Source organism: Brassica napus, chromosome A8 (genome assembly GCF_020379485.1).
Source record: "Brassica napus cultivar Da-Ae chromosome A8, Da-Ae, whole genome shotgun sequence".
Taxonomy (NCBI): Eukaryota; Viridiplantae; Streptophyta; class Magnoliopsida; order Brassicales; family Brassicaceae; genus Brassica; species Brassica napus.
Window position 1 is genome coordinate 9,186,627 of NC_063441.1, and position 26,125 is coordinate 9,212,751.

A 26,125-nucleotide genomic window follows, 5' to 3' on the forward strand; every position below is an offset into this window, starting at 1 on the left:
AAAACAAATATAAACATATATAGTTTTATATATTACATAGTATAGTAATATTGTATAGTGTTATATTTATAACTTTTTCCTGAAAATAAACCAAACTGAAATATAATATATATCAAAAAATGTTTTGAAATTACACACAAAATATATTAGACGTCAGAATATAATAAATTCACTGAGCAATTATGTAATAATTGTTTAAAAAATTAACTTCATAATGTACACAAACAAAATCAAAACACAAGTTTCATAGCAAATTTTGCGTTACAATAAAAAAAAACACAACCCGCTTTCGCAAAAGAATGAAAACCCGCCCGACCGGGCGGGCGGGTCATGATCTAGTATTCTATTAAATTAGAAACATGACCTATATTTTTTTGTCACATAACCTACTTAAAAATAACTATAACTACTTTTTATTAACCCTCCACTTTAATTCCTAAAATCTCGGGAACCATTTCACTCTAATTCAAACGTTGGTGGATGATCATATATTGAAAATATTGAAACTTCAATTTCTATTGAATTCACAATAAAAAGCAAACTAAACTGAATGGTCACTAAAATAAATTAAGACGGATGCATTGTAAAAAACATATAACGGATGCATTGTTTGTATTTAACTGTCCACTTTATATGTTTATAAAAATTGATGGACACCCAAACTAATAAATTTAACCTATTTTGCTAAATATAAAATCTTGCACAAGTTCAAAATTCAGCACTAAAAACAATGTTTAACTTATTTAGCAACATCTGGTCATTTTGTAAAATACTATAATCAATGTTTTAAAAATTGGATCGGATATTGATTTGGCATTGTAATTAAAACAAATTTTAATTTTTAATCTAATTTAAAATTCAATAACTATATATATATGTATAAAAATAAAAATTATTTTATAAAACTTTATATCATTGTTAGAATCTAAAAATAAAATAACAACTTCAAAAATAATATAAAATAGTATAAGCTGATTGTAGGTTTTACTTCTTATATATATCCTTTTGTTAAAAGCCCATGTAAGATAACCGCTTTATAATTGTAAAAAAAAAATCATTAATATAATATAAATTTTTAGTTTACATTTTATCTATTTAATTACTAAACAAAATTATAATTATACTTTGTTATTTAAAAAAAAATAACAACTGTTTAGGAATAAAGTGCTAAATTAATGTAACGAATGGCACAATTGTATAGTTATGCAACATCACAAATTCAATACAATTATCAAAACTTCTTATTAATAATTTAAAAAAATATATTATACACAAACATATAAAATTCATTAACTATATATATATATATATATATATATGTGTGTAAAAATAAAAATTATTTTTATAAAACTTTATATTATTGTTAGAATCTGAAAATAAAATAAAAACTTCAAAAATAATATAAAATAGTATAAGCTGATTGTAGGTTTTACTTCTCATATATATCCTTTTGTTAAAAGCCCATGTAAGATAAGCACTTTATAATTGTAAAAAAAAATCAGTAATATAATATAAATTTTTAGTTTACATTTTATCTATTTAATTACTAAACAAAATTATAATTATACTTTGTTATTTAAAAAATAATAACAACTGTTTAAGAATAAAGTGCAAAATTAATGTATTGAATGGCACAATTGTATAGTTATGCAACATCACAAATGCAATATAATTATCAAAACCTCTTATTAATAATTTAAAAAAATTATTATACACAAACATATAAAATTAAATTTTAAAACATATAAAAAAAGATTGCAGAAAAATGCTACATATTTACACGAAAAAACAAAAAAAATTACAAACCAACATTACATCCGAACTTGAAACACAGATCAAGATCTAGAATAGACAAATATGATTACAAATAAACGGGAATATGATTACAAAGAAACAGGTATATGCCGGATTAATTTTTGAATTGCTATTATTTTATAAAATAGATTTCGATTAAGATTTATACACAAATATGATTTTTAATTACAAAAAAAAATACAAATATTAAATATCCACCTTTTGAAATGGGAGATCAGAATCTAGTCATCCGTTAAAACTTAAGTATGTTTTAACTAGATCTTGATGATTATGATTCTTTTTATCATAGTTTATCTAAAGCAATATAAATACTATTTAATTGCCAACCAAATACACTCCATATTTTCAGATCATTTGATCTTGAGAGGCCAGCAAAATTAGTATTCTCTTTATATTATATTGTAGAGTTGTTCTTTAGATAAGCATAAGTGCAGAACCATATCATATAGCGTAATAATTGTCAAGGTCCAGCGTGAACTTTTACAGCTGGAAAAATATGCTTTGCCAATATATACTGCACGAGCTTTTGTAATTAAATTAATTTTCTTTTCATCAAGACCACGTTTTGTCACTTTCTTTATCGAAGTTCGAACTATCTTCTAGATAATCTGATATATGAGGTCAGGACCACGTGAATGTCGGTCAGAACCACGTGAATATTGGAGATGGAAAATATGTCAGACAAGATCCATTAAATAAATAGAATTTAGGTTTCAAATGGTAACCATAGTCCCGACCACACAATAACAAAAATCTCTATATATACTATATATCTATACATTTTTATAACTGTTAAAACCGTACCATAGTTGAACCGCTTATTTCGTACTGCTCAAACCGCAGTTACCATTCGGAACCTTAGTTCAGACTAATTAAAACCGATCGAGCTGAATTGGATCGACTTAAAGGAAATAAAAAAGATATCCTATATATAAGGAGACTAAAAACACATACAGTTTGAAACAAAAACTAAGGTTATATCATTTCTTTGTTCTTATTGATTTGACATAATTCTTATAATCATATTATTTTCTTGTAATTATTTTTTTATCATCAATAGACGTTTTTCAAATAACCTGCAATTAAATTAGTGTATAATTTCAAGATTAAACAATTGGCGTCGTCTCTAAAAAATTAGAAAATATTTCCTACAAAAGTATATAATCTTTACATGATCTTTAATAATAAATAATATTTCTGAATGTTGTCCAAGAAAAAGGCCGATCAAGCAGATCATAAGGCCCAATAAAGACAACAAGAAATGAAAGAAACTTAGAAAGAAGAATGCAAACAACTGGCCAAAAAAAAACAAACAAGAGTAAAGCAGTGAATAAAGCTCAATACATAAAAAAAAAAAAATGTTCTCAAAAACAAAGAATGGTCATCGAATGACTAATGACAAAATCCAAAAACCAAAAATTAAAACTGTAAAAAAAAAGAATGCCATTAGCGAGATAGGTCTCCAGAGGGTATATATCCTCTGTCAGGAACCGACATAGGATAAAGCCCTCCTGAATCATCATCGACCCCATCACAAATTGATACTGACGAAATTCTTTGTTGGGTTTACAATACATGGCCCGCTCAAAAATAGCCGTTGCAAGAACCTCCAGCCTATTCTCTATAAATATAAAATAAAAATGGAAAGGTAAGTAACACCCACAAAGTAATTACAACCACAAAGAGCAGGATATTTACCCTAGATATGACAGTGAAACAAAGCTTCCCGACTCACCAAGAATGAAACCCATCTAATATCCTAGAAATGCTCAATGCCTCCTACACCAATGATTTCGTATCAAATGATACTGACGGGGAGAAAGCTAACACGAAGATGCATATTAGTTAAGAGTTATATAAATAATCCAGATCTCGAAATCAAGAATCTTTACAACAAGATGCCAAAACAGGGGAAAGCTAGAAGCCCATCTGACCTTCATAAACATATAGCTCATATTCCAGTGATTCCCAAAAGGTATAATATCTCAGGTAGCCTTCAAGGGTTCCTTAACAAATAGTTGGGCATCTCGGGAACAAATATGATAGAACTCTCCATCTGACCTTCATAAACATATAGCTCATATTCCAGTGATTCCCAAAAGGTATAATATCTCAGGTAGCCTTCAACGGTTCCTTCACAAATAGTTGGGCATCTCGGGAACAAATATGATAGAACTCTCTTCTATTAGCTAGTGGAGTAAGGGAATATCATAAAAAAAATCTTATATATGCTAAAGGATATGCACTCTCTCAGTACTTTGGCGAAAATTAGAGTTCGCCAAGTAAGAGGATCGAGTTGTGAAGGAGAAATACCAAAGTACGACGAAACTTCCGCTATTAGAGCATGTGTTCCCCTTCTAAAACCTGCCACCAGGAAGGTCTCATAAATGGAATTTCATCCATTCCTCCATCAAAAGCCCGTTCAAATCTTGTTGGGCTCTGCCATTCGATGGATGTAGGAGAATTTCGTTTGGATTTTAAGAATCTTGTCCTCTATAATCTCAAAAAAGTCCGGTCCTCCCAAAACCATGGGGATGATAGTACCTCAAGGAGCCACTGTAACATGATCAGCTTTGGGAACACCACTCCATGTAGAACTAGGGAAGGAAAAGTGGCTCTCAAAAAGTTGTTTTGGCCTCATGCACCTACGAAAGAAGATGGAAAAAAAAAATTGAGACACTCTTCCATCCGTTCGAAGCTTTAGAAAACAAAGTTGTCAAGTAGGTATAAAAAGGATTACTCCATGGGCATATGTATATCAACTTCTAACATTCCTAAGCCTAGGTTTCTTTCCGAAAATGAAAAAAGAAAAGAGCAATATTTCGATGACCATAACAACTATATCTCGTTAAGAGGGAAATAAACTCCCCCAAAGAAATTCAAATAATCCACCATAACGGATTTCACTTATAAGATAAGTTCTCCTTCCTATCAAATCTCTGCTCCAGCCTCCAAACTAAAAGTTTATGCTTCCTGCAAGATGAAAAACTTTCCTCGATAGGTGCTGGCAGATCTACGCGATCATTATCATCCAAACGAAAATCTTTGCTCATTGTGGCATCATAAAAATTATTTCCTGGTCCAGGCCAGGATTCATCTGACTAGAAGCAGGAATACAAGGTACACACTGAAGTATATCGACAATTCTTTTACCTGATCTGCAATGTGCCTAAAAGACTATGCCACCAAATCCTTCCGCCAAAAGACGGATCTCGTTAATCACTGAATTATGAATTCATGATCACAAATACCACCAGATCACATGATCTCGTACGACCATGGACTAAAATCACCAACGGATCGACATATATATTCTTCTACTACTCGCGATTAGATATCAAGTACCGGGTTCTTATATGGTCCAGGCCAGAACAACCCGGAAAAACTTTGAAGCAGCAACATCCTAATCATACACCTTATGAGAAGGTATGACTCTAGTCGATCAAAGTGCAAATGTTATCTCCTAACTTCATCCGTGAAATCAAAAGATAAGGGGAAAACTGTTGGGGATAATTAATTCAGGGAGTCACCACTCATGCTTTCGAGTAGGATGCCACCCTTTGATTCCTGCCTAAACAAATTTTGGTTCCACACCCGGGTTCATTCACGCCTCTAAGTAAAATGGAAAACTTATACTAAAGGAAGATATTTCCATATTTCTGGATTTGAAAGGATGAAACCTAATTTCCGACTAACGACTATCTATAATAGAGGGACCCAAACACTAGATAAGGATTCTTCTATAGAGCTAGGCGGCTAGAACTAGGGTTTTTATCCAATATGTTGTAGTTCCAACTATAAAGATAAACAAAACAATACTTTTGATCTTGATTCCTACTTATTATTTACTTACTTCTCGTTTTCATAGTATTACAAAGAGCTTGAACGAATTTACCCAAAATTTAGGGTTTAAAATCATGTTTATGGTTTCAAATAGCACACAAAATTCATGACAAAACCGTAGCTATTTATAGCAGACACAAAAAAAAAATGACTTAATCATGGCAAAAGTATATTTTATGGATTGGCCAAGAAAATCTTTTGTGATTGAAATGTGGCCAAAAAAATAATTTTGCCGATTAGCTATGATTTTAACCACATTTTACTTTGCGACATTTTTTCCATGAAGTATAGGTGGCAAAACCGTGACAAGTTTAAGCCTCGTTTAATTTTATAATTTGTTTGTTACGATTTATATTAAATAGCCATGTTTTCTATTTCGTGGCCTTTTTGTAGTAACTTATATTTTTTTGTCACAAAATTTTTAGTTTTGAGACCGATCAAAATTCATTGTTTGAATAGTAACTGGGGGAGAGATAATGGCTTTGAACAATAAATTCATTTTGAACAGGCCTGGCTCAATGGTGTCATGAGTCCTAGTGTAAAAAAATTTAATTAAAATTTAATTTTTAAACTACTATTTTTCTTTAAAAAATCTGATAGATATATGTATTTTTTTCAGAATACCTAAAGTATGTTTAAAAATAAATCTATGGAAATAAAAAATACTTTCATATAAAAAAATTTTGGACCCCTTTTCTTATTTTTAATATAAAAATACAAGTATTTTTTTAAAAAAATCGGATCCTTATCTATTAAGAAACATGGGACAACGGATTAGGCCTGGGGCGGTCTCACCGCTCGTCCCCCTATCTAAGCCGGCCCTGATTTTGAATTGCGACTGATGACCAAATTAAAAACATAGAGAATGGCTCAAAACAATAAACTCATTTTGGTGACCAAAAGACTCAACTCAATATAGATCGAAAAGTGAAACTAAAGACACACTTATAAAAAAATATTTCGTAGGATTGTTAAGGTTATAAAAATATAAGTATTAGAAAAGTAAATTTCTCAAAACAAGTATCAAACTAAAAATTAATAGAAGTGAGAATGTAGAACACTACAAGAAAACATATTTTTTACGAGGGCAATATACGTTGTAACTTCGTCGTAAACGGAGTGTTACGACGAATGAACTTCGAAACACGTTTCGTCGTAAAACGCCCGTCGTAACCGACGATTCGTCGTAAATGACTTGTTACGTTTACGACGAAATATATTCCTCGTAAAGCGCAGGGCAGATATTCGTCGTAAATGACACGTAAAATTTCGTGGTAAACTCCACGTAATGGATTCGATGTAAAGCACACGTAAATTGTTTCGTTGTAACACCCTCGTAAATGTTTCGATGTAAACTCCACGTAAAATTTCGATGTAAAGACCACGTAAAATCTTCGATGTAAAAGACTCGTAATCATTTCGACGGTAATCAGTTGTAAATGTTTACGTCGAGCCTACATCGACGTTTCGTTTTATAATATATTTTGAATATTGTTTTTAACCTCAAATATATTATAATTGAATTTATTTAAAATTCAGAATTTTAAATAATTTTAATTTTAAATAAATTAAATTTTAAAACGAAATATGAAAATAAAAAACATATATAAAAAAGCATTTAAAAGTCATAATATTTAAATTCATAATACAAACCGAAAATATTAAAAAAACTACATATCATCGAAGTAGTCGGTGGGGTTGCTCGGCTGTTGACGGGTTGGATCGGACTCTTGGGGATCTCGTACTGGCAACCCAAGAGCGGCTCGTCTCTGACTCAACATTCTCTGCATAACCGGGTTTCCCACGGCCATCACGTCTAGCAAATCCTCAAGAGAGTCTAAACGAACCTGCTGGCTATCCATTCGAGCTTTCATCTGAGAAGTCTCTTCATCCCGTCTCGAAGTGTATGACGAAGTTGCCCTTGCAACTTGGTTAACGGAGCCTATACCGACTATTCGGCCCTTCTTTCTAGGAGCCAGCTATAAAATTAAAACATATATTAATATAGTTATTAAAAATAATGAAAAAAAAAATTTTAGTTGTACTACCTCTTCGAAGATTCGGTCGGCTTCTTCGGTGGACAATGTGACGGGTAATCCATCGGGAGACTCCTGAGTTAGTTGCGTCTCCCGTTCTTCAATCCGAGTAGCCACTGCTTGAGCGAGTTTCTCAGATGCAGGATCCACAAAAACTCCGTCGGATGTGGCGTGAGTCATCTTGAATAGGTCAGACAGAGATGGTAAGACTCCCGTCTTCTCCAACTACAAAAAAAAAAATATTAAAAGTTATATTAATTGAATATTTTAAAATAAATATTTAAAAACAAAACTTACAACGTCTAGACGGATGCCTGCATGTGGTTTTTGGCCGGTTCTGTGAAGCATGGGCAAATTACCATCTTTATCCTTCGTTCTTCGAGAAGCCGAGCACGAATTGGCCTTTTTGATCGAAGACGGGTGCTTCCAATAGGCGATGAGGCCATCCCACACATCCTTCGTGAGCTCAGTGGGCTTTCCCTCATACCCGTCGAGCTCCCACTTGTCCTTCCAATCGGAGACTGTGTTGCAGAGGCGGATCTTTGCTTTTGCAACGAATTCCGCCTTCACCATCTCGGTGATTCCCAAAGACCAATGCCACTTTTGCTGAAACACAAAAAATTTGAAAAAATTACAATTAATAATAATATTTAAAAAATATATACATATTTAAAAGTTAAAATTTAATTAAATTTAAAAATCTTACCGCAAACATTTTAAACCACGTGATCTTAACGTGATTTGGAGTCTTGCTCCAGTTCGGATATGCCCCGTCGTAGTAACCCTTAATCGTTTTCGAAACGCTCCGGCCAACACGGTTATTAGCCCCAAACCTGAAAGGAAAACAATTTAACCGTTAGAAAATAAAAATATTTTAAATTTTATGTAATAAAAATTAATAACTTACCAATAAGTTCCTCGGGGTCTATCGGGGTCTAGAACATCCAAACCCTCTCGTCCGGGCTGGGCAAGCAAATCCTCTACCGTATATCTCGCGAATGGGGCATATGAAGGCACACGCAAATCCGGATGAACTGCACCTTCTGGGACAGGCTCAGGTGCAGCCGCTGGAGGAGGAGGTGGAGGCATATGCGGTGGAGGCATTTGCGGTGGAGGCATCTGCGGTGGAGGAGGACTCCAAGCAACTCTCTGAGAAGGCTGAGAGTCTGGAACTGCGGTGGAGGATGATGGACCAGAAGACGATGGACCGGAAGAAGATGTACCGGAACCATCGTCGCCAAACAAATCTCTATAACTAGGTGCTCTGGATTTTCTTCTAGGAGCCATCTAAAAAAAATTAAAATAAATTTTATCAGTTACGACATAATAAAAATATTATTCCGTTACCTAACTAATCACCTAAACTAATTACCTAACTAATCACCTAAACTAATTCCGTTACCTAACTAATCACCTAAACTAATTTAAAAAAAAAAAAGAGAGAGAAGAGAGAGTTTACCTTAGAGAGAGCAAAGGAATTTGGGAGGAATGAGCGAGGCAGCCTCGCTCTCGGCGTCCCCTTATATAGATTAGGATTCGTCGTAAAATCGACGTAAATTTACGACGAATTTACCAGGCCCGCGTTTTTCCATTTACGACGAATTTACCAGGCCCGCGTTTTTCCATTTACGACGAATTTACCAGGCCCGCGTTTTTCCATTTACGACGAATTTACCAGGCCCGTGTTTTTCCGTTTACGACGAATTTACCAGGCCCGTGTTTTTCGTGTTACGACGAAATTACCAGGCCCGCGTTTTTCCATTTACGACGAAATTACGACGCTTAACCCTAAACACCGAGAATGAAATCCCTAAACCCCAAAGTGACATATCATCTAACATCATATCTTATATCATACTACTTCTTACTCTTTCTTTTAGAAAATGTTACAATAGAGAAATCCAACATTTGATACATATATTACATCACTCTAAATCGTTTTCGTTCTCATCACTATCATTACAATCATCATCGTCGCTTCTCTCGAACTCGTCTTCACGTGCTTCATCTGTCGCATCTTCGGGAATATCTTCATATTGAAAGTTTTGCGGGTCGATCAAAAGGATTTCATCAGTTGGTTGTTCTGGTACCTCAACTTCAGTGATAGCGTCTTCTTCTTGCAAGGGCGGTTCTTCTCCAACGACAATGCGTCCACGAGGTGTAACTTTGATAGCAGTTACCCAGTTTATCCCGGAAGTTCGAAGCCGAGGATAAGGAAGGAAGCTAACTTGCTCGGCTTGTGAAGCTAAAATGAAAGGCTCAAATTTGTTGTATCTTCTCCCAAAATTGACATCCACAACACCAAATTTGTTATACCGAATCCCTCGGTTCACAACAGGATCGAACCATTCACATTTGAAGAGGACGCATTTTAGCTTCAATAACCCCGGAAATTCCACTTCAATAATCTCCTGCAATATCCCGTAAAAGTCTGTTTCACCTTTCACACATATTCCGTAGTTACTCGTTGCCCGATGTCTCCCATACTCGTATGTGTGAAAGGTAAATCCTCGTGTGAAATACATAGGTGATGTGGTGACCTTTGCAACTGGACCTTGAACCAATTCATGAAACCATACGGGATAATAAGGATCGTCATAATCAACCTGCAAAAAACATATATATATTCTTAAACACTTACTTAATTAATATAATAGTATGAGATATATTACCTGTGATTTTAACCACTTGACAAAGTGCTTATCTTTACGTGTATCCACATCAGTTGCAGATATTCCTGGTATTGCTTCTTCAACTTGAGATACAAACATCCTGCAAATTGAACAAATAATCAAATCATACATAATTAACTTCAATTCATATAATTAACATTCACAAAATAATTTACCTTTCAAAGTAACGGGTCATTGCATCCTCGCAGTTGAGCAGAATATAAGTGTGGGCACTATGTTTATCTTCTTCACATGACCACCATACTTCTTTCGTTTTACCACCAAACCGTCCAATTTCGCAGAAAATGTCAGGAACACCATCAATTGGATATGATGTCGGTACTCCACCATCATCATATCTTCTAGGAACTCTTTTTCTCGTACGAACAGTTGGAGCAAAGTAGTATGATGTGAAGTTAGATGTTTCGGCTGTCAAACTCCCTGCAACTATTGAACCTTCTACCTTTGCAAGATTTCTTGCTTTCCCCTTCAAATGTTTCATCTGTCGCTCATACGGATACATCCATCCGTTGTGAACAGGTCCACGAAGCAATGCTTCATACGGTAGGTGGACAACTAGATGCTCCATGACGTCAAAAAATGAAGGAGGAAATATCTTCTCCAGGTTGCACAATATGATCGGAATGTTCTGATGAAGTTGTTCGATGACTTCTTCTTTGAACGTACGTGTGCTAAGATCTCTGAAAAATGCTCCGATGGCTGTATATTTTAAAAGGAATCAAATTAATAACATTTCGTAACATAGGTATATATATAAATTTATAATTACCTGCAAGTGCTTCGTGGACATTTGCTGGAAGGAGCTCGGCAAAAGCAAATGGAAGCAGTCGTTGCATAAACACATGACAATCATGACTTTTCATTCCGGAGAACTTTTGACCTCGTTCAATACATCTTGACATATTTGAAACATAACCATCAGGAAACTTAACTTCCGATGCAACCCAGTCAAACAAGGTTGTTTTCGCTGCTGATGACAACCGGAAGATGGGAACAGGAACGTTTCCATTGCTCTTGATATGTAACTCACTTCTTGAGCAAATATCAGGTAAGTCCATCCTTGACTTTTTGTTATCTTTTGTCTTCCCAGGGACGTTAAGTAATGTATTCATGATGTTCTCAAAAAAGTTCTTCTCGATATGCATGACATCCAGATTGTGGCGTAAGAGAAGATCCTTCCAATACGGTAGCTCCCAAAATATACTCTTCTTATGCCAATTGTGAGATACACCATACCCATCAGGCATATTTCCAGGAACATGCCAATTTCCTCCAACCTTAACTGTTTCCTGAGCTCCGTAATAATCAATGTCCGCTTCGATCTGCTGGCCGGTGAGATATGGAGGAGGACTGTCTCTGACAATTTTTTTGTGTCGAAACAATGTCTTGTTTCTTCTGTACGGATGGGCAAGTGGAAGAAACCGACGATGACAATCAAACCAACAACTCTTCCTACCATTCTTCAGTTGAAAAGCATCCGTGGATCCAAGACAATACGGACAAGATAATCTTCCATGTGTTGTCCAGCCAGACAACATCCCATAAGCAGGGAAATCACTTATCGTCCACATCAGAACTGCTCGCATCGTAAAATTGGTTTTCAAGGAACAATCGTACGTCCTCACCCCTTCTGACCACAATTGCTTTAGCTCTTCTATCAACGGTTGAAGAAAAACATCAAGAGACCGTTTTGGATGCTTCGGCCCTGGGATTAATATGGTCAAAAATAGAAATTCTTGTTCCATGCACATATCCGGCGGTAAATTATACGGCGTAAGAATGACTGGCCACAAAGAATATTGTCTACCAGACATTCCAAATGGACTAAATCCATCGGTGCATAACCCAAGATAGACATTCCGAATATTTGTAGCAAAATCTCCGTGTACCTTGTTGAAATGTTTCCACGCTCTTGCGTCTGATGGATGTGCAACCTCACCATCTCTCTGGACATGTTCGGCATGCCACCTCATCGACGCAGCAGTCCTCTCAGATTGATATAATCTTTTCAATCTGTCTGTAATTGGTAGGTACCACATCCTTTGGTACGGTACCCTATTCCTCCCACGGCCTTGCGGTTTGAATCGTGGTTTTTTGCAGAATCGACACTCTTCTAACTTGTCATCTTCCTTCCAGTAGATCATGCAGTTGTCGATGCAAACATCAATCATCTCCGAGGGTAACCCAAGACTATAAACCAATTTCTGAATCTCATAATAAGATTCAGCAGACACGTTGTCTTCTGGCAAATACTCTTTAAACAACTCCGCCCATGCATCCATGCAATTCTCAGGTAAATTATGATCCGTTTTAATATTCATCATCCTAGCTGCTAGAGACAATTTAGAGAGACCTTCTCTACAACCAGTGTAGATTGGTTGATTTGCAGCATCTAGCATTTCATAAAACCTTTTTGCATCCAAATTAGGTTCTTCTACATTTCCAGTTCCATCTGCTATTGTTGTAGTGTTTCTAAAAATGCATCACTAATCATATCTTGAACCCTATCATGATCTACCATCTGCTCCTCTTGATGATAATTATATTCATTATGCACATGATTCGGTTCTTCATTATGATGAGCATCCTCAAAATTAGCATTACTACTACTAGCTTCATTTCCCCCATAACCCTCTCCATGTTGATACCAAATGTAATACTGTGGTGTAAATCCTCTGTTTACTAAATGATTCCATACAGTTTCACTACGTGCAAATTTCGAATTTTTGCATTTTGAACAGGGGCAGAACATCTTACCGCTTTCCTGCGTGATCGGTGTACAGCCCGCCTGGTGCATGAATGTCTCTAGCCCGTTCAGAAATGCATTCGTCACTCTCCCGTCGGAATCTTTGTGCAAATACATCCAACTTCGTAACTCGTAAATACTACCGCCACCGACCATTTTTTCTACTATTTTTTTTAAAATTTTTTTTTTTCCGTTTGTGTGTTGTGAGGAAGAGAGTTGTGTGTTGTGAGGAAGAGAGTTGTGGGAAATGACATATATATAGAGAAATTTTCGAGTTGGGTAGTTGAAATATAACAACGATTTTACAAGGGAGAGTTTACATGGATTTTACATAGATTTTTTACAACGACTTTACAACGAAACTCGATAAGTTTTTCACCTAAATATAACGGTAACATGATTCGTTGTAATAACGATGTAAAATTTCAATTTCGACGTACTTACGTCGTAATATTACATGGCGTTTACGACGAAATTTGGTTTCGTTGGTTTCGTCGTAATTGCGTTGTTACCCCACCAATTACTATTTCTAAAACAACGATAAGGAACCTGTGTCGTTCGTCTGTCTGCCAATTCAGTGGAACGACAAGGAGAAAGTGGACGGAAGTGCAGCTGGTTTGTACTTGAGAGGAACTTTTGACGATGGTCGGAGGTTTCACTCAAGTATAAACCAACTTCACTTCCCTCCATTTTCTCCTTATCGCTCTACTGAATTGGCAGACAGACGAATGACTCATGTTCGTTATCGTTATCTTCGAAATAGTAATTGGTGGTTCGAGAAGAAGAGAGTTGTGTGTTGTGAGGAAGAGAGTTGTGTGTTGTGAGGAAGAGAGTTGTGGGAAATGACATATATATAGAGAAATATGGTAAGTTTTACATGGATTTTACATGGAAAATTTACAACGCGTTTACAACGAACTTAGGTAAGTTAAAGCACTTTCAATACACGTTTTCACCTTTATGTAACGGTAACATGATTCGTTGTAATGTCGATGTAACGTTTACAACTATTTTGCATTCCACGTACTTTCGTCGTAAACTTACATTAACTTTACGACGAATACATTTCGTCGTAAATTACCATCGAGTTTACGACGAAGTCATGTCGCGTCGTAATTGCGTTGTAAAGCTCATGTAAATTTACGAGGAAATTATTTCCTCGTAAAATGCCGTTGTTACTGCTACGTTTTCTTGTAGTGGAATGGGAAGTCTGAAAAAAACATTGCGGCTTTTAATACATTTTCTAGGATTATTACAATTATAAGTGAAAATATAAAAAAAAAAATTAATTTCGAAATATATTTATAAAAATTATTTAAAATAATTATAAATTGAAAAATTATGATGAAAATGCATTACATAGTTTTTTTTTATTAATAGTTTATGAGAATTGTATAGATACGCATAATTATCTCTTGAAGTCTTCACAAATGCTCATAAAGGATCAAATCATGAATGATAAACTAGTTATTAATTGTTCTTAGAAGGAGTGCACTTTGGAGTGGTGGTGAGTTTGATAAGTTTGGTCTTGAGGACAGGATTTTGCTCGAAAAAGTTGACCGGCCGGAGTTCAAAGCCACTAGACAACGTAGGCGTTGTCGGAAAATCTTCTTGACATGGAACATGGTGGAATCCGACGGTGTACCACATCACTATATCTTTATTCTCTCTTTTTCTATTCCTGTAATTAACATTGAGTTACACAAATTTAGTCCCACAAAGATAAATTGTCATTAATTTGTTTCTTAAGTACACAATAATATCTAAAACTTTACGTAAAACTGTTATATGCATACAAATGTGTTGGTTTCATAAATTTTAAACCTAATATTTATATTTCTATAATTATTAGTGAACTTTATGTTTGTTATTTTTTTTATCAGTCCCTTAAATTTTAAAAGGAAAATTATTAAATATGATCCATAACTTGATTTTAAACACAAAGGTATATCCCAACTTAAATTAAATGCAAAACTAATCTAAAAAGCAAGTGAAATTATAAATAGTTTTTTATGACCAAACAAAAAAACAGAATGTACTTTGAGCGTTTTGGTAGGTCGCCATGTCTGATTGTTTTCATTAGTTAATCTTTAGTTGCATAAAGCTCTTACTTTTTTCTCAAACTAAAACTCTCTAACCTCTTTCTAATCTATTTGAACTTGGAAACACCAAAATTTATATCAATTTTCTTTTTTGTCTCATGTCTCTCTAACTTTTCTCTAATCTCTTTGAACATTTTTGGATATGTAGATTTATCAGATTTGAGTCAGATTTTGGAAGTCTTCTAAAATATAATGTCCTAGAAGACTAGAAAGTCTTCTGACAGAGTCTTCTAAAACATAATTCTCAAAAAGACTTTATGGAAGTCTTCTGACGGAGTCTTCTCCCATGTCAAATAGAGTCCAAGCTTATTTTTGTGGAGAAATAATCTTTAACTCAATGTGTGATAGTTTTATTTATGGAATGTTTTGTGATTTATGTGTGACTCTTTTAGTTGTGAATTCTTTTATAAATTTGAAGAGATATTAATGAAATTTTTAGTAAATATGTTCATGGTTACAATATTATCTTGCCAAAAATACTTGAATTTATTGAAGTTATTGATACAACTTCAATAGCAAAACAAAATAACATCAAAATTTAATCAAATTGCAAAAAACTAAGGGAGAAGACTTCTAAGAAAACTTAGTCAAATTCAAAAAATATCAAACATTACATAAGTTCAAACATAAAGCTCTTTCACTAGAAGTCTTTTGGGAAGTCTTCGAAAGTCTTCCAGAAAGTCTTCGGAAGTCTTCCAAGAAATATTCTCGGAGGACTTAATATTAAAAAGGAAAATAAAATATAAGCGGGAAATTTAAGCGGAAAATTAAAATTTAGGTGGGAAGCTTAAATTTTAAGTGAATATTGAAATTTTAACTCATGAAAATTAAAAAAGTATATCTTATGTGATCTAAGAAGACATATTAAACCATAACACTTTTGAAAGTTCAAAAAATATCTAAAAGTTACTTAAAAAGTTTACAAAAACTAACACTTTTGGAAGTCTTCTCGAATTAGCTAGAAATATTAATAAACATGAATGTTGCTACTTCATAATTAAAATAAATTAAATTATGAATTTCATTCAGGAGCCCCAATATCAATTAATATACATGAATTAACAAGAAAATGTTAAAAGCTTCTATGGTTTCAGAGAAATGAAAGTTTATTAAACATTAACATAGAAGACTTCCACAAAAGTAGTTCGCTAGAATACTTCGAGGAAGTCTTCTATTTAGGTATTTTTGCAATTAAAAATGTACAAAGGAAGACTTTCATAGAATTCTACTCTACAGCAGACTTTTTTGGAAGTCTTCCTTTGTAAATATCGGTTTACTTTTATTTTTGAAAATATCTCGAAAATACCAGATAAGACTTACCGGTAAGTTTTCTAGGATAAACAATTAAACATGTTAGTTTTGCAATTGACTGAATTGTGTGAGAAATTTGAATTTTTCTAGAGGACTTACATGGAAGTCTTTCACGAGAGAAATAAAACTTAAATATTACATTTAACTAGACGACTTTTATGTAAGTCGTCTCAGGTTACTTTTGCAATTGAAAAATAAATCTTAAATATAATTTTAATTAGACGACTTCCATGTGAGTCTTCCGGCATAAGACTTACACGGAAGTCTTCTGTGATAACCAATGTTTGACCAGAATCTCGGAATAATATTCTCTAAGACTTCCGTGTAAGTCGTCTTCTGGAAGACTTACATGGAAGTCGTCTAATTAAAATTAAATATGTAAGTTTTATTTTTCAATTATAAAAGTAACCCGCGACGACTTTTACCGACAGTGAGAAGACTTCCACCGAGAGTCCGGAAGACTTCCGTGCAAGTCATCTAGTAAAAGTCAAACTTTTGACACAATCCGGTCAATTGAAAAACTAACTTGTTTATCCTAGACGACTTACCAAGAAGTCTTCTCTGGTATTTTTGAGATTTTTTTTTGTTAACAAAGAAAAGTTGGAAGATTTTCAAAGAAGTCGTCTCTAAAAACACACATAAAGTCAATTGCAAAACTAACATCTGCATTAACCAGAAGACTTATAACTTCCGTATAAGTCTTCTACGACCAGAAGACTTACACGGAAGTCTTTTGATGAAAAATTTGGAAAAAAAAAAATTTCATACTTTCAACCAGTGATATAACTTGATTAGCTTCTCCTATCACACAGAACTTCACCACGAAACAGACCCACTTATTAATGACCAAGAATCATGAGTTTGAACTTTACAAAGTTTAGAATCAAAATCTTGGGGTTTTTTATGAATATGGAGAGAAAGTGAAAGAGATGTAGTTTGTGTGCATAAATAATGAGATATATATGAAGAGTAAAAATCAAAATTTTGGTGCATTAAGAGCTTCAAATTGGTTGTTCATGGTGGATTGGTGTATTGATGGCAATGATAATATTGTAAATACTTGATGAAGATGAAGATGATAGAGTAAAACACTCATTTTGAAAACAAAAGATAAGAAAAAAAAGATAATTTTATTTTTGTGAATAATCCAGATTTCTGGAGTGAATAGGGAAAATGAAAGTTCCAAAAAAAATATTGGTTAGTTTTGTGTTTGACTTTTTATTTTGAGTCATATTTGAAAAACCTAAATTTTAATCTAAATTAGCATAATTTTTATGTCAAAGGGCATTTGAGGAGATGAAAAAATATTATTTTTGTAAAAATGATTACCAGCTAGCTAGCTAATGTGTTAGTTTTGCGCATTCTTAATGCATGCAATCATGCAAAAGAGTCACATTATAATAGATCAATTAAATAGTGATGTATGTAAGTTACCTTTGGGACCATACAGCCAACGTGTCGTCGCCTTGGCTACGATCGGCGTACAAACCGCTAGCCCAAACCTCCGACTTGTTATAGGGGGTGATCCATACGTTGTAGTTGGTAAATGCTGCCCGAATCTGAGGGTAATCATCTTGGGTTAGAAGGGGGCCTGAAACCGTCCCAGGAAGTAAACGGTATCCAACCTCATTGCCATGCTTCGTTCTCCGGTTAGGGTTAACCACCATCAGCTCCTCCGCTCTTAGTCCAAGTTTCACCCGAGCCTCTGCCTCGGTCTTTGCAACTTTTCGATTCGTTGTCCAATAGCTTTTTCTCGGTGTGCCGACAGATTTTTGAGTCCTCTTGGTCACAAGTTTGGTACGGACAAATGAATTGTCCTTACCATCGACGTCAAGATCAAGACGGAATGTCACGAAATGGTCGTGGTTGACTGCGACGGTATTATCTGCGACAATGGTCCCATAGATATCGTCTTCTTTGATCTCTGATGTGTGAACATATTCCACAGGTTTATCTTCTAGAACACCGGTTAAACCGACCTAGGTAGGCACAAGTGACAATGTTAAGGACAAGAAAATCAAATGATTGTACATGGTTAAAAGTAATATTTGATTATTTTCTATTAATAACTATATGGAACTAACTTCAGTTTTACGTTTGATTTACGGGAAATGTCATTGAATTAAATTATTATTAGATATTTTAAATAATATGTTTTAGGTTTAGATATTTCATATTTATCATAAAATTCTTATAAATATTTGACTCATATTATTTGAATAACTAATTAAATTAGAAATAATTATTAAAATATTATCTAAATATTAATTAAATTTTAGTTTAAATAAAGAATCTATAATATTTTTAGGAAATTACATTAATTTAAATAAAAATAAATTAACTAAGCTGTATTGTTATAGCAGGTTGAAACTAGTTAACTACATAAGAGCACCATTAACCCTAGCATCCCAAATGGGGTGCTTAAATTTTTTTTTTTCTAAATTTTTTTATCTGATTTAAAAAAAAATTAAAAACGAACCAATCGCGGACCGCCACGTATCAATGGAGCCCGCAAAACAGTGCAAGCAATGAAAGAACAAGGCGCTTAATTTGGAGTCAGAAGTTGCGATGCTTATTGTTTTTGTGGGACCACAGCTGATAAGCACCCCCTAAACAACTGGAATAAATGTGCTCTAATACATTTATAAGAAAATAAAAGAATCAACATATCCTAAATGTTTACATCAATAAATACTATATTAAAAAATAATTAAATATGAGAAAAAATCATAAATTTTGTTAAGAGAATAATTCTGCGTTTTTAAAGAACATCTCTGAATCTACTTCTTTTTTGAGTTGGAATCTCAATTGATTTATCACATACATTCTGTGTTTACCTATAAATTAATATTTCATATTTAAATAATTGTAAATCATTTGTAAATGTTTGGCGATATATACATGGAAATGTATCGGGTTCGTTTTTATAACGTAAACATAATCTGTTAATGTATGAAAGCATTTGTAACCAAAATGGAAATGATAAACAGTTAAGCATTTGAAAGCATTTGTAACCAAAATTAAAATTTTCCATCTTAATTTATTGATTTGATAACTTGTTTTTTTTAGTTTACCAAAAAAAAGTTATCAAATCAATAAATTAAAATGGAAAATTTTCAAAAGTTTTACCCCCACTTTGATAGAACCACTAGGTTTGAACTCGTAGTCGACTATGTAGTCGTAGTTGCCCACAGTTGTAACCATCCGGACTACAAGACTTACATCAGGTCTCACCTCAGTGATCTGCAACAATATTTTATGTTAATATAACTATTTTATAATATTATACATCACTAAAGAATTGTACAATTTACGTAGATAGATTTCATAATACGATGTTATAATTTATTACTTTTAACCACGGAATCTCAGCTTCGGTATGTCGCCACATAATGTTTCCCGCATATTTTTCAAAAATGCACATAACATTGGATACTTTTGTAGGAGTTCCATCTTGGCTTGCAAAAATACCGTCCATGAAAGCAGCATTCGTGGGACAATCAGTATACGGCTCAAGAGACACCGCAGATTGACCACAACCGAAGTCACCACAATCAAGGTAAGTGATAGAGTACCAATCATCACTAACTGGGTCCATGTAGGGTACGAACATCTCCGACAAATGGTCTTTATATAGGACTTGCCGATACTTATTTACGTCCATGTCAAAAATAGACGCAAGAGAGATGACGAGACCGGCTCGAACGTCGAAAGACATGTGAAACTCCCAAATCGCCCATCTATTCACCACCGTTTGAGATCATATCAATTAATTATTAAGTATGTCTATTTTTTTATCCCACAATTTAGGTGTTATTTTGTTTTTAGTTAATTTTAAATTGAACCTTTCCACACATTATAGGTTTCTATAATTGCATATGGACCAATAATTGTTTATAACATCAGTAATGCAAATACGATAAGGAAAAAAAATAATATTCTATAAATATGTGACCTCTCTCTCTCTCTCTCTCTCTATATATATATATATATATATATATATATATATATATATATATAATTTTTCTGCAAATTATCCTTTTTAGTGACTACATATATTTTAAAATACCAGGAAATTAAAATATAAATTATAAAACATTTCCCACAAAACCATATAGTTTTTGAATAAATGAATATTATAATTAAAATGTCATGAAATTGTTTTTCCATAATATGAAAAAATTACGAAAAAGCTGAATTCAAGACACTTAGCTAACAAATTAAAAGAAAAGTTCACAAATTAATAAAACCATAATAAATAATAGATTTATCATATTTCGACAGTTATTATCTTTATATATACACTAGAGAATTTTTCCGGGCTACACCCGGGTTTTTCGTATATATTAAATAAATTTTGATATACTTTTTGTTTGAGTATTTAAATGTAATATAATAAATTTTAATTTGCATTTGCCCAAAATTCCAGACTGAGAGTATTTTATGAAATTGAACCACTTATCTAATTTTGATGGGAGCTGTTGAAGGCTACAAAACATGAAATGGACTGTTGGGAGAGGAAGGCGGTTTTATTTCCTCTGTCTCATTTTTTTTTCCAAAAATTTCTTAGTTTTCTTTTTCAAAAAAAAAATGTCTTAGTTTTATAACTTAGAAATCGTTTAGTTCACTAATAAACTAATATGAATAATGTTTAATTTTTGATGTGTATTAGTTGAATTAGTTATTAAGTAACTGAAATGGGTTTTTGTTACACTGAATTGATAAAATTTATTTAAAATTCTTCTTACTTTATTTTCTTTTATTATTTTAGAAAATAATAATATAGATATTTGGAACTGACCTCAACCATCAAAATTGACTGGTCGTAGCTTGTGCGGACCTTCGATGATAGTCTATAGAATATGTTCTGGCTAATTAGGCAATAAGTAGAGATTCTAGACGTAATGAATATGATGAAACCCAAGCCGTAAACTGAAGAAAAGTAGTGATTCTCTCTCTCTCTCTCTCTCTCTCTCTCTCTCTCTCTCTCTCTCTCTCTCTCTCTCTCTCTCTCTCTCTCTCTCTCTCTCTCTCTCTCTCTCTCTCTCTCTCTCATACGCAAACTCCTTTGTTTTGCTTTACATATCAATAGGACAAAAAAATTACATAACAATATATACATTTCATCCTAAAAGATTCCAGTAGACCATTTCACATCTCCTGCAAAGTGCGAACACAGTAAACATCAGCTCGTATGTTAGGCTACTTTATGTGAAATGGTTAGATGGATTGTATTGACAGAACAGAGGCAAATGCAGTTAACTTACTTGAGCCCAGGAAGAAGGTTAATGAAACATGAAAACTGAATAAGTATACAAAGACAACTGCAGTGAGAAGCAGTGGCACTAATGTTGAATAAACCTACGTACATATTGATAAACGTTAAACCTTATATACAAAAGTGACTACTACTTAAGGGAATCTGCTGGCGAACTGAATATGCATTTGCCAGTTTCTTACCTTTACAATATTCTCTGCATATTGCATCACCATCGACACAACAATACCACTGCGAAACAAACATGGGAATAATGGTTTATGTGTTAACTACACATAGATTTTCTTAAAGAAGAAAAAAACATTTTTATATGAAAATGTCATGGTTTTATATGAAAACATTTTTAGGACATTCAGACAAAAACTAAATCAAATGCTGCTTACCACCAATACTCTTGGCTGCATCTTTAAGACTCCCAGCGAAGTACTGTCTAAGAACATCCAAAGTGATGGTTTTATCTGCCTTTGTACGCTTCTTCTCAGCCATACTATTAAAACCACCACTGGTGAAAAGTGTTGCTCTCATTGATATTAGTATCTTTAGTGTAGTGATAACCTCTTTTCAAACCAAAACCATCATTTGGCAGCTTGTCTCCTCCATCAAACACAAATCCAAGATTCTGAGGATTACTATGATGTAGCTCTGATGTGTTCTCTATCTTAGGCGTCACTACCTCCTCCCTTTCCACCACTTCACTCTCTTCTTCGAGCTCCTTATCCGTAACAGTCCTCAAGCTCCTAGGCACATGAGCCAAAATGGTCAAAAGAGCGTTCAACATTTTCCTCTGCTCCTCCATATTATCACAGTCCTTAGGCAAAAAAAACTCCAAGACGAAATCAGCATCCCCAGTGTGGATGCATCTCAGGCGTATCGCAACGGCGCCGTGCAGACCGAACATATTAGTGTGGTGAGAGTGAGGGTACTCTGACTTCTTGTAGTTAGAGACATCAGGTGAGAAGCAAGGACCATTGGTCAAGAAGGCTTGTCCTCCAACGCCTTAGCCTTTCAGGAGGTGGTGCTCAGAGCAAGCTTCTTGGAACTCATGGACCGTTGGATCGCCGAGGTAGCAAGCGTCGTCTACATTTCTCTTCTGAATCATCAGAAGAAAATCTGTGTATTTGAAAGCTTTCCATTCTCTCCTACTCAATTACTACGCAAGTTGACAGAAAAAAAGCATTGCTATGCATCAACATATTTAAAACATCTGAGTATTTTCTTTCTTCTATATTCACCCAAACTTCAATCACCTTTGTTTCTACTCCCTTGTTGTTCCAGCTGGAGTTATCTCTCCTTTTGTGACCTCAAAACTTCTCATCTGTCATAGGAGAACAAATGTATTCATTAACAAATGATGAATCTAAGAAATACGTCAGTGGCTAACCATGATATAACAGTCAACACAAATGCATGCAACTACTAATCCAAGGAACGGGTCTGCGATAGACACCACAAAATTTGCAACAGAGAATGCTATTACTCCTCTCTAGAGTCATAATTCAAAATGTATGACATGAATTTAAATTTATCTCTCACTGCAAGTGTACTCACCTGAGTCTTTGTAAATCCCTCCAGCAAACTTCTACCATGTTGCTACACCCTCACACACTTTTTTCTAAAACACCATTAGCTGATGTAGATTTTATAGAAGAATCTTTCATTATTATGGAAGAAGAAACTAACCTCAGATGGGGAAATACAACCTCAAAAATTGAGAACTTCATGCTTTCCAGATGTGAAAGTAGGAATATATATATTTTCAGCAACCTTTAAGCAAGTGAAAATATTGGCAATAGATCGTGAGAATAAATAACATATATACCTTAGCAACATTACTTGCTCAACTAACAACAGGATATAAAACAACAAACTTGATTAAGGCAAACCTGTGACAGTTTTATTATGTACTTTTCAGAATCTCCACAGTATACAGATAAACCTACAGACGTAATTTAGAGTTATAAATCTCACAAATATAAATATATATAGATTTATAGATCTCCTTTAGAAGAATAACCTATAAAATCTATTGAGGTTCCATCTTCTAGTGATATGAGCAACAAAAGCTCCCAAATCCAAGAATAACTGCATCCTCTCTATGTGTCGCTTTAGAGCAGCCACATGAAGAGGTTTTATTCCTCTATCTGTTGCTCTGTTTATCACCCCGTGAAGAACACTGCACACAATTCAAAAACATCTTCAGCTAATCATGTCATCTGAAGCCATAAGATATTTCGAAAGTAATCAGTATGAGATATAAGTGTTACAAAGATAAGATAGATCAAGGAGAGGACAAAGACACATAGTGGGGGGGAGCGAGAGCGAATCAATGTAATTAATTACGAAACCTTTACGCAGATCGTTTCAGACGGTGAAAAGAATCCCAAACAGCATCGGGCGCCGTTGCAGGTAGAAGAGAGACGACCTTCTTAGTTGTTAAAAGAAAAATACGACCTTCGTTTCTCTCGAACATACCAAGTCCAAAGCCCAACCCCATGCCAAACGATCAAGCCCATTACGTAATGACTTTCATTTCGAAAAAAGAAGCAATGACATGGTGAATTGGAGCTTTATGATAGGTTAATTTTTTAATCCTACGTGGATAGCTTTAGGACTCAGGATATGCAACTTTTAGTATAGTATAGATATAACTATCATATACAGTCGAAATGCTTGCATTTAATTTGACAATACATAGAATATTCAGCCCCAAGTTTTGCAAAACGCATAATATCATATGCTTTATACCACATGGTAGAAGAGATCGTAGAATTTTTTGTACGCTGCTGTAGTGGATACTACTAGAATGCGTTACAGTATTAGACATTTTTAGCTACGTTAGTCATTTTAAAAATATAAAGCACTTTAGATGTATATAAGTTTAAAATTCTAGTCTTAAATGTGTAGAACAAATTAAAGTGACAGCGTTAATATGAAATGTTAATATATTTATATTTTAGATTTATGAAGAGTGTTGCACAAATAGCAAAAAGAATTTATAGTTATTCTATTAACTAATACGTACTATAACATGAAATCATAATGTTTCAAAAAATTATATTTTATTTTGATCATTGTAAGTTTAATATGTATTAGGAGGGTCACAACCAATATTTTTTTATTATTCTTAAATATGATTTTTGGATGATATGATTATATGGTCAGTATTTATTGGGAATAACATGATTTGATGTTTTATTATGTTATGTTTTATTAATATATTATGAGATTGTCTATTCAATAATGTGTTGTTGTATGTATTGAATTTCAATAACTTTATCTTTTTGCATTTGTTGATTCTAAGATTAACAGCGTCAAAATTGTATTTTAGTTTTTCACATTTTTGAATATTACTCTTTTTAGATTTTTTTGCACTTTCCCCCATATTTTGACCTTGAGCCGTCACCATTTATGTATTTTGTTTATCTCTCTGGTGTGTAGTGCTTCTTATCATTACTGGGAAAAGACTCACCTCCGTGTTTTTGTTTTCCTCACCTACTTTTTCTGTGAGATTATCTGATATTTTTTTTATAGATCAGACATATTAGTTCTATGTTGTGTGGTTGTTTCTTACGGCGTTGTATATTATTTCGGTCAATATTGGTCATTTTTTTCTTTCGATTTTGGCTAAGGTTAGAAACTACATCTCGTTGGGTTAGATCAAAGTTTAGTTGTCATTGATGTTGTTTTCCTGGTTTACCATCGACAGTCTCTGCTCGTTTTAATTTTCAAGATCTGCTTTTTGGTGATCTGACTTCTATGTTCTTTTTTATAGCTCAAGGATGGCTCCACAGTTCGTTGATTTCAGTTAGTCTCTTTTTTTTTCTTTGTTTTCTCATCTCGTTGCACCTTTCATCGCTGATCACGTCTCTAGTGGCTCTCCCTTTCGCCATATTTGCTACTCCAGGTTCGGATAGTGTTTTTCTTTGTGTATGCTTTGTGCGCTTGGAAGGTTGTTTATGGTCTCAAGCTTAAGCTTTAGTTTCTCGGTGGTTGGCTTCCATTCTCCCACACTTAGGTTTTTTATATTCTTCTCATGCATCTCTTGGTGTAGGTGTGCTTTTATAGACGACTTACATGGAAGTCGTCCATTTTTGTTTGTTAAAAAAAAAATTCGAGACAACTTCCATGTAAGTCGTCTAGAGAAAACGGGTTAGTTTTGCATTTGGCCGGATTGTGTCAGAAATTTGACTTTTCTTGGACGACTTATGTGTAAGTCGTCCAGTAAAAAAAATAAAAAATCAATATTTTGTTATACCTAGACGACTTACATGGAAGTCGTCTCAGGTTAGTTTTGCAATTGA

The 26,125-nt window shown here is 33.8% G+C and overlaps 1 protein-coding gene and 1 long non-coding RNA gene across 3 annotated transcripts; both read right to left on the reverse strand.

Annotated features, from left to right (window-relative positions):
- Window positions 1-14,603: 14,603 nt before the first annotated feature.
- On the reverse strand, window positions 14,604-20,264 carry LOC106398096 (primary amine oxidase 2-like). Its single transcript, XM_013838695.3, has 4 exons — window positions 19,899-20,264; window positions 19,676-19,789; window positions 17,981-18,525; window positions 14,604-14,814 (listed from the first exon to the last, which is right to left on the reverse strand). The coding sequence occupies exons 1-4, from the start codon at window positions 20,262-20,264 to the stop codon at window positions 14,604-14,606; spliced, it is 1,236 nt and encodes a 411-aa protein (XP_013694149.2).
- Window positions 20,265-21,589: 1,325 nt separating this feature from the next.
- LOC125577289 lies at window positions 21,590-25,897 on the reverse strand. 2 transcript variants are annotated; one of them, XR_007315667.1, is made up of 5 exons: window positions 23,505-25,897; window positions 23,373-23,429; window positions 23,072-23,139; window positions 22,208-22,974; window positions 21,590-22,055 (listed from the first exon to the last, which is right to left on the reverse strand). It is a non-coding gene; the product is annotated as an uncharacterized LOC125577289 (long non-coding RNA). The 2 variants fall into 2 exon arrangements; XR_007315665.1 differs by having other exon boundaries at window positions 21,607-22,974.
- Window positions 25,898-26,125: the final 228 nt, after the last annotated feature.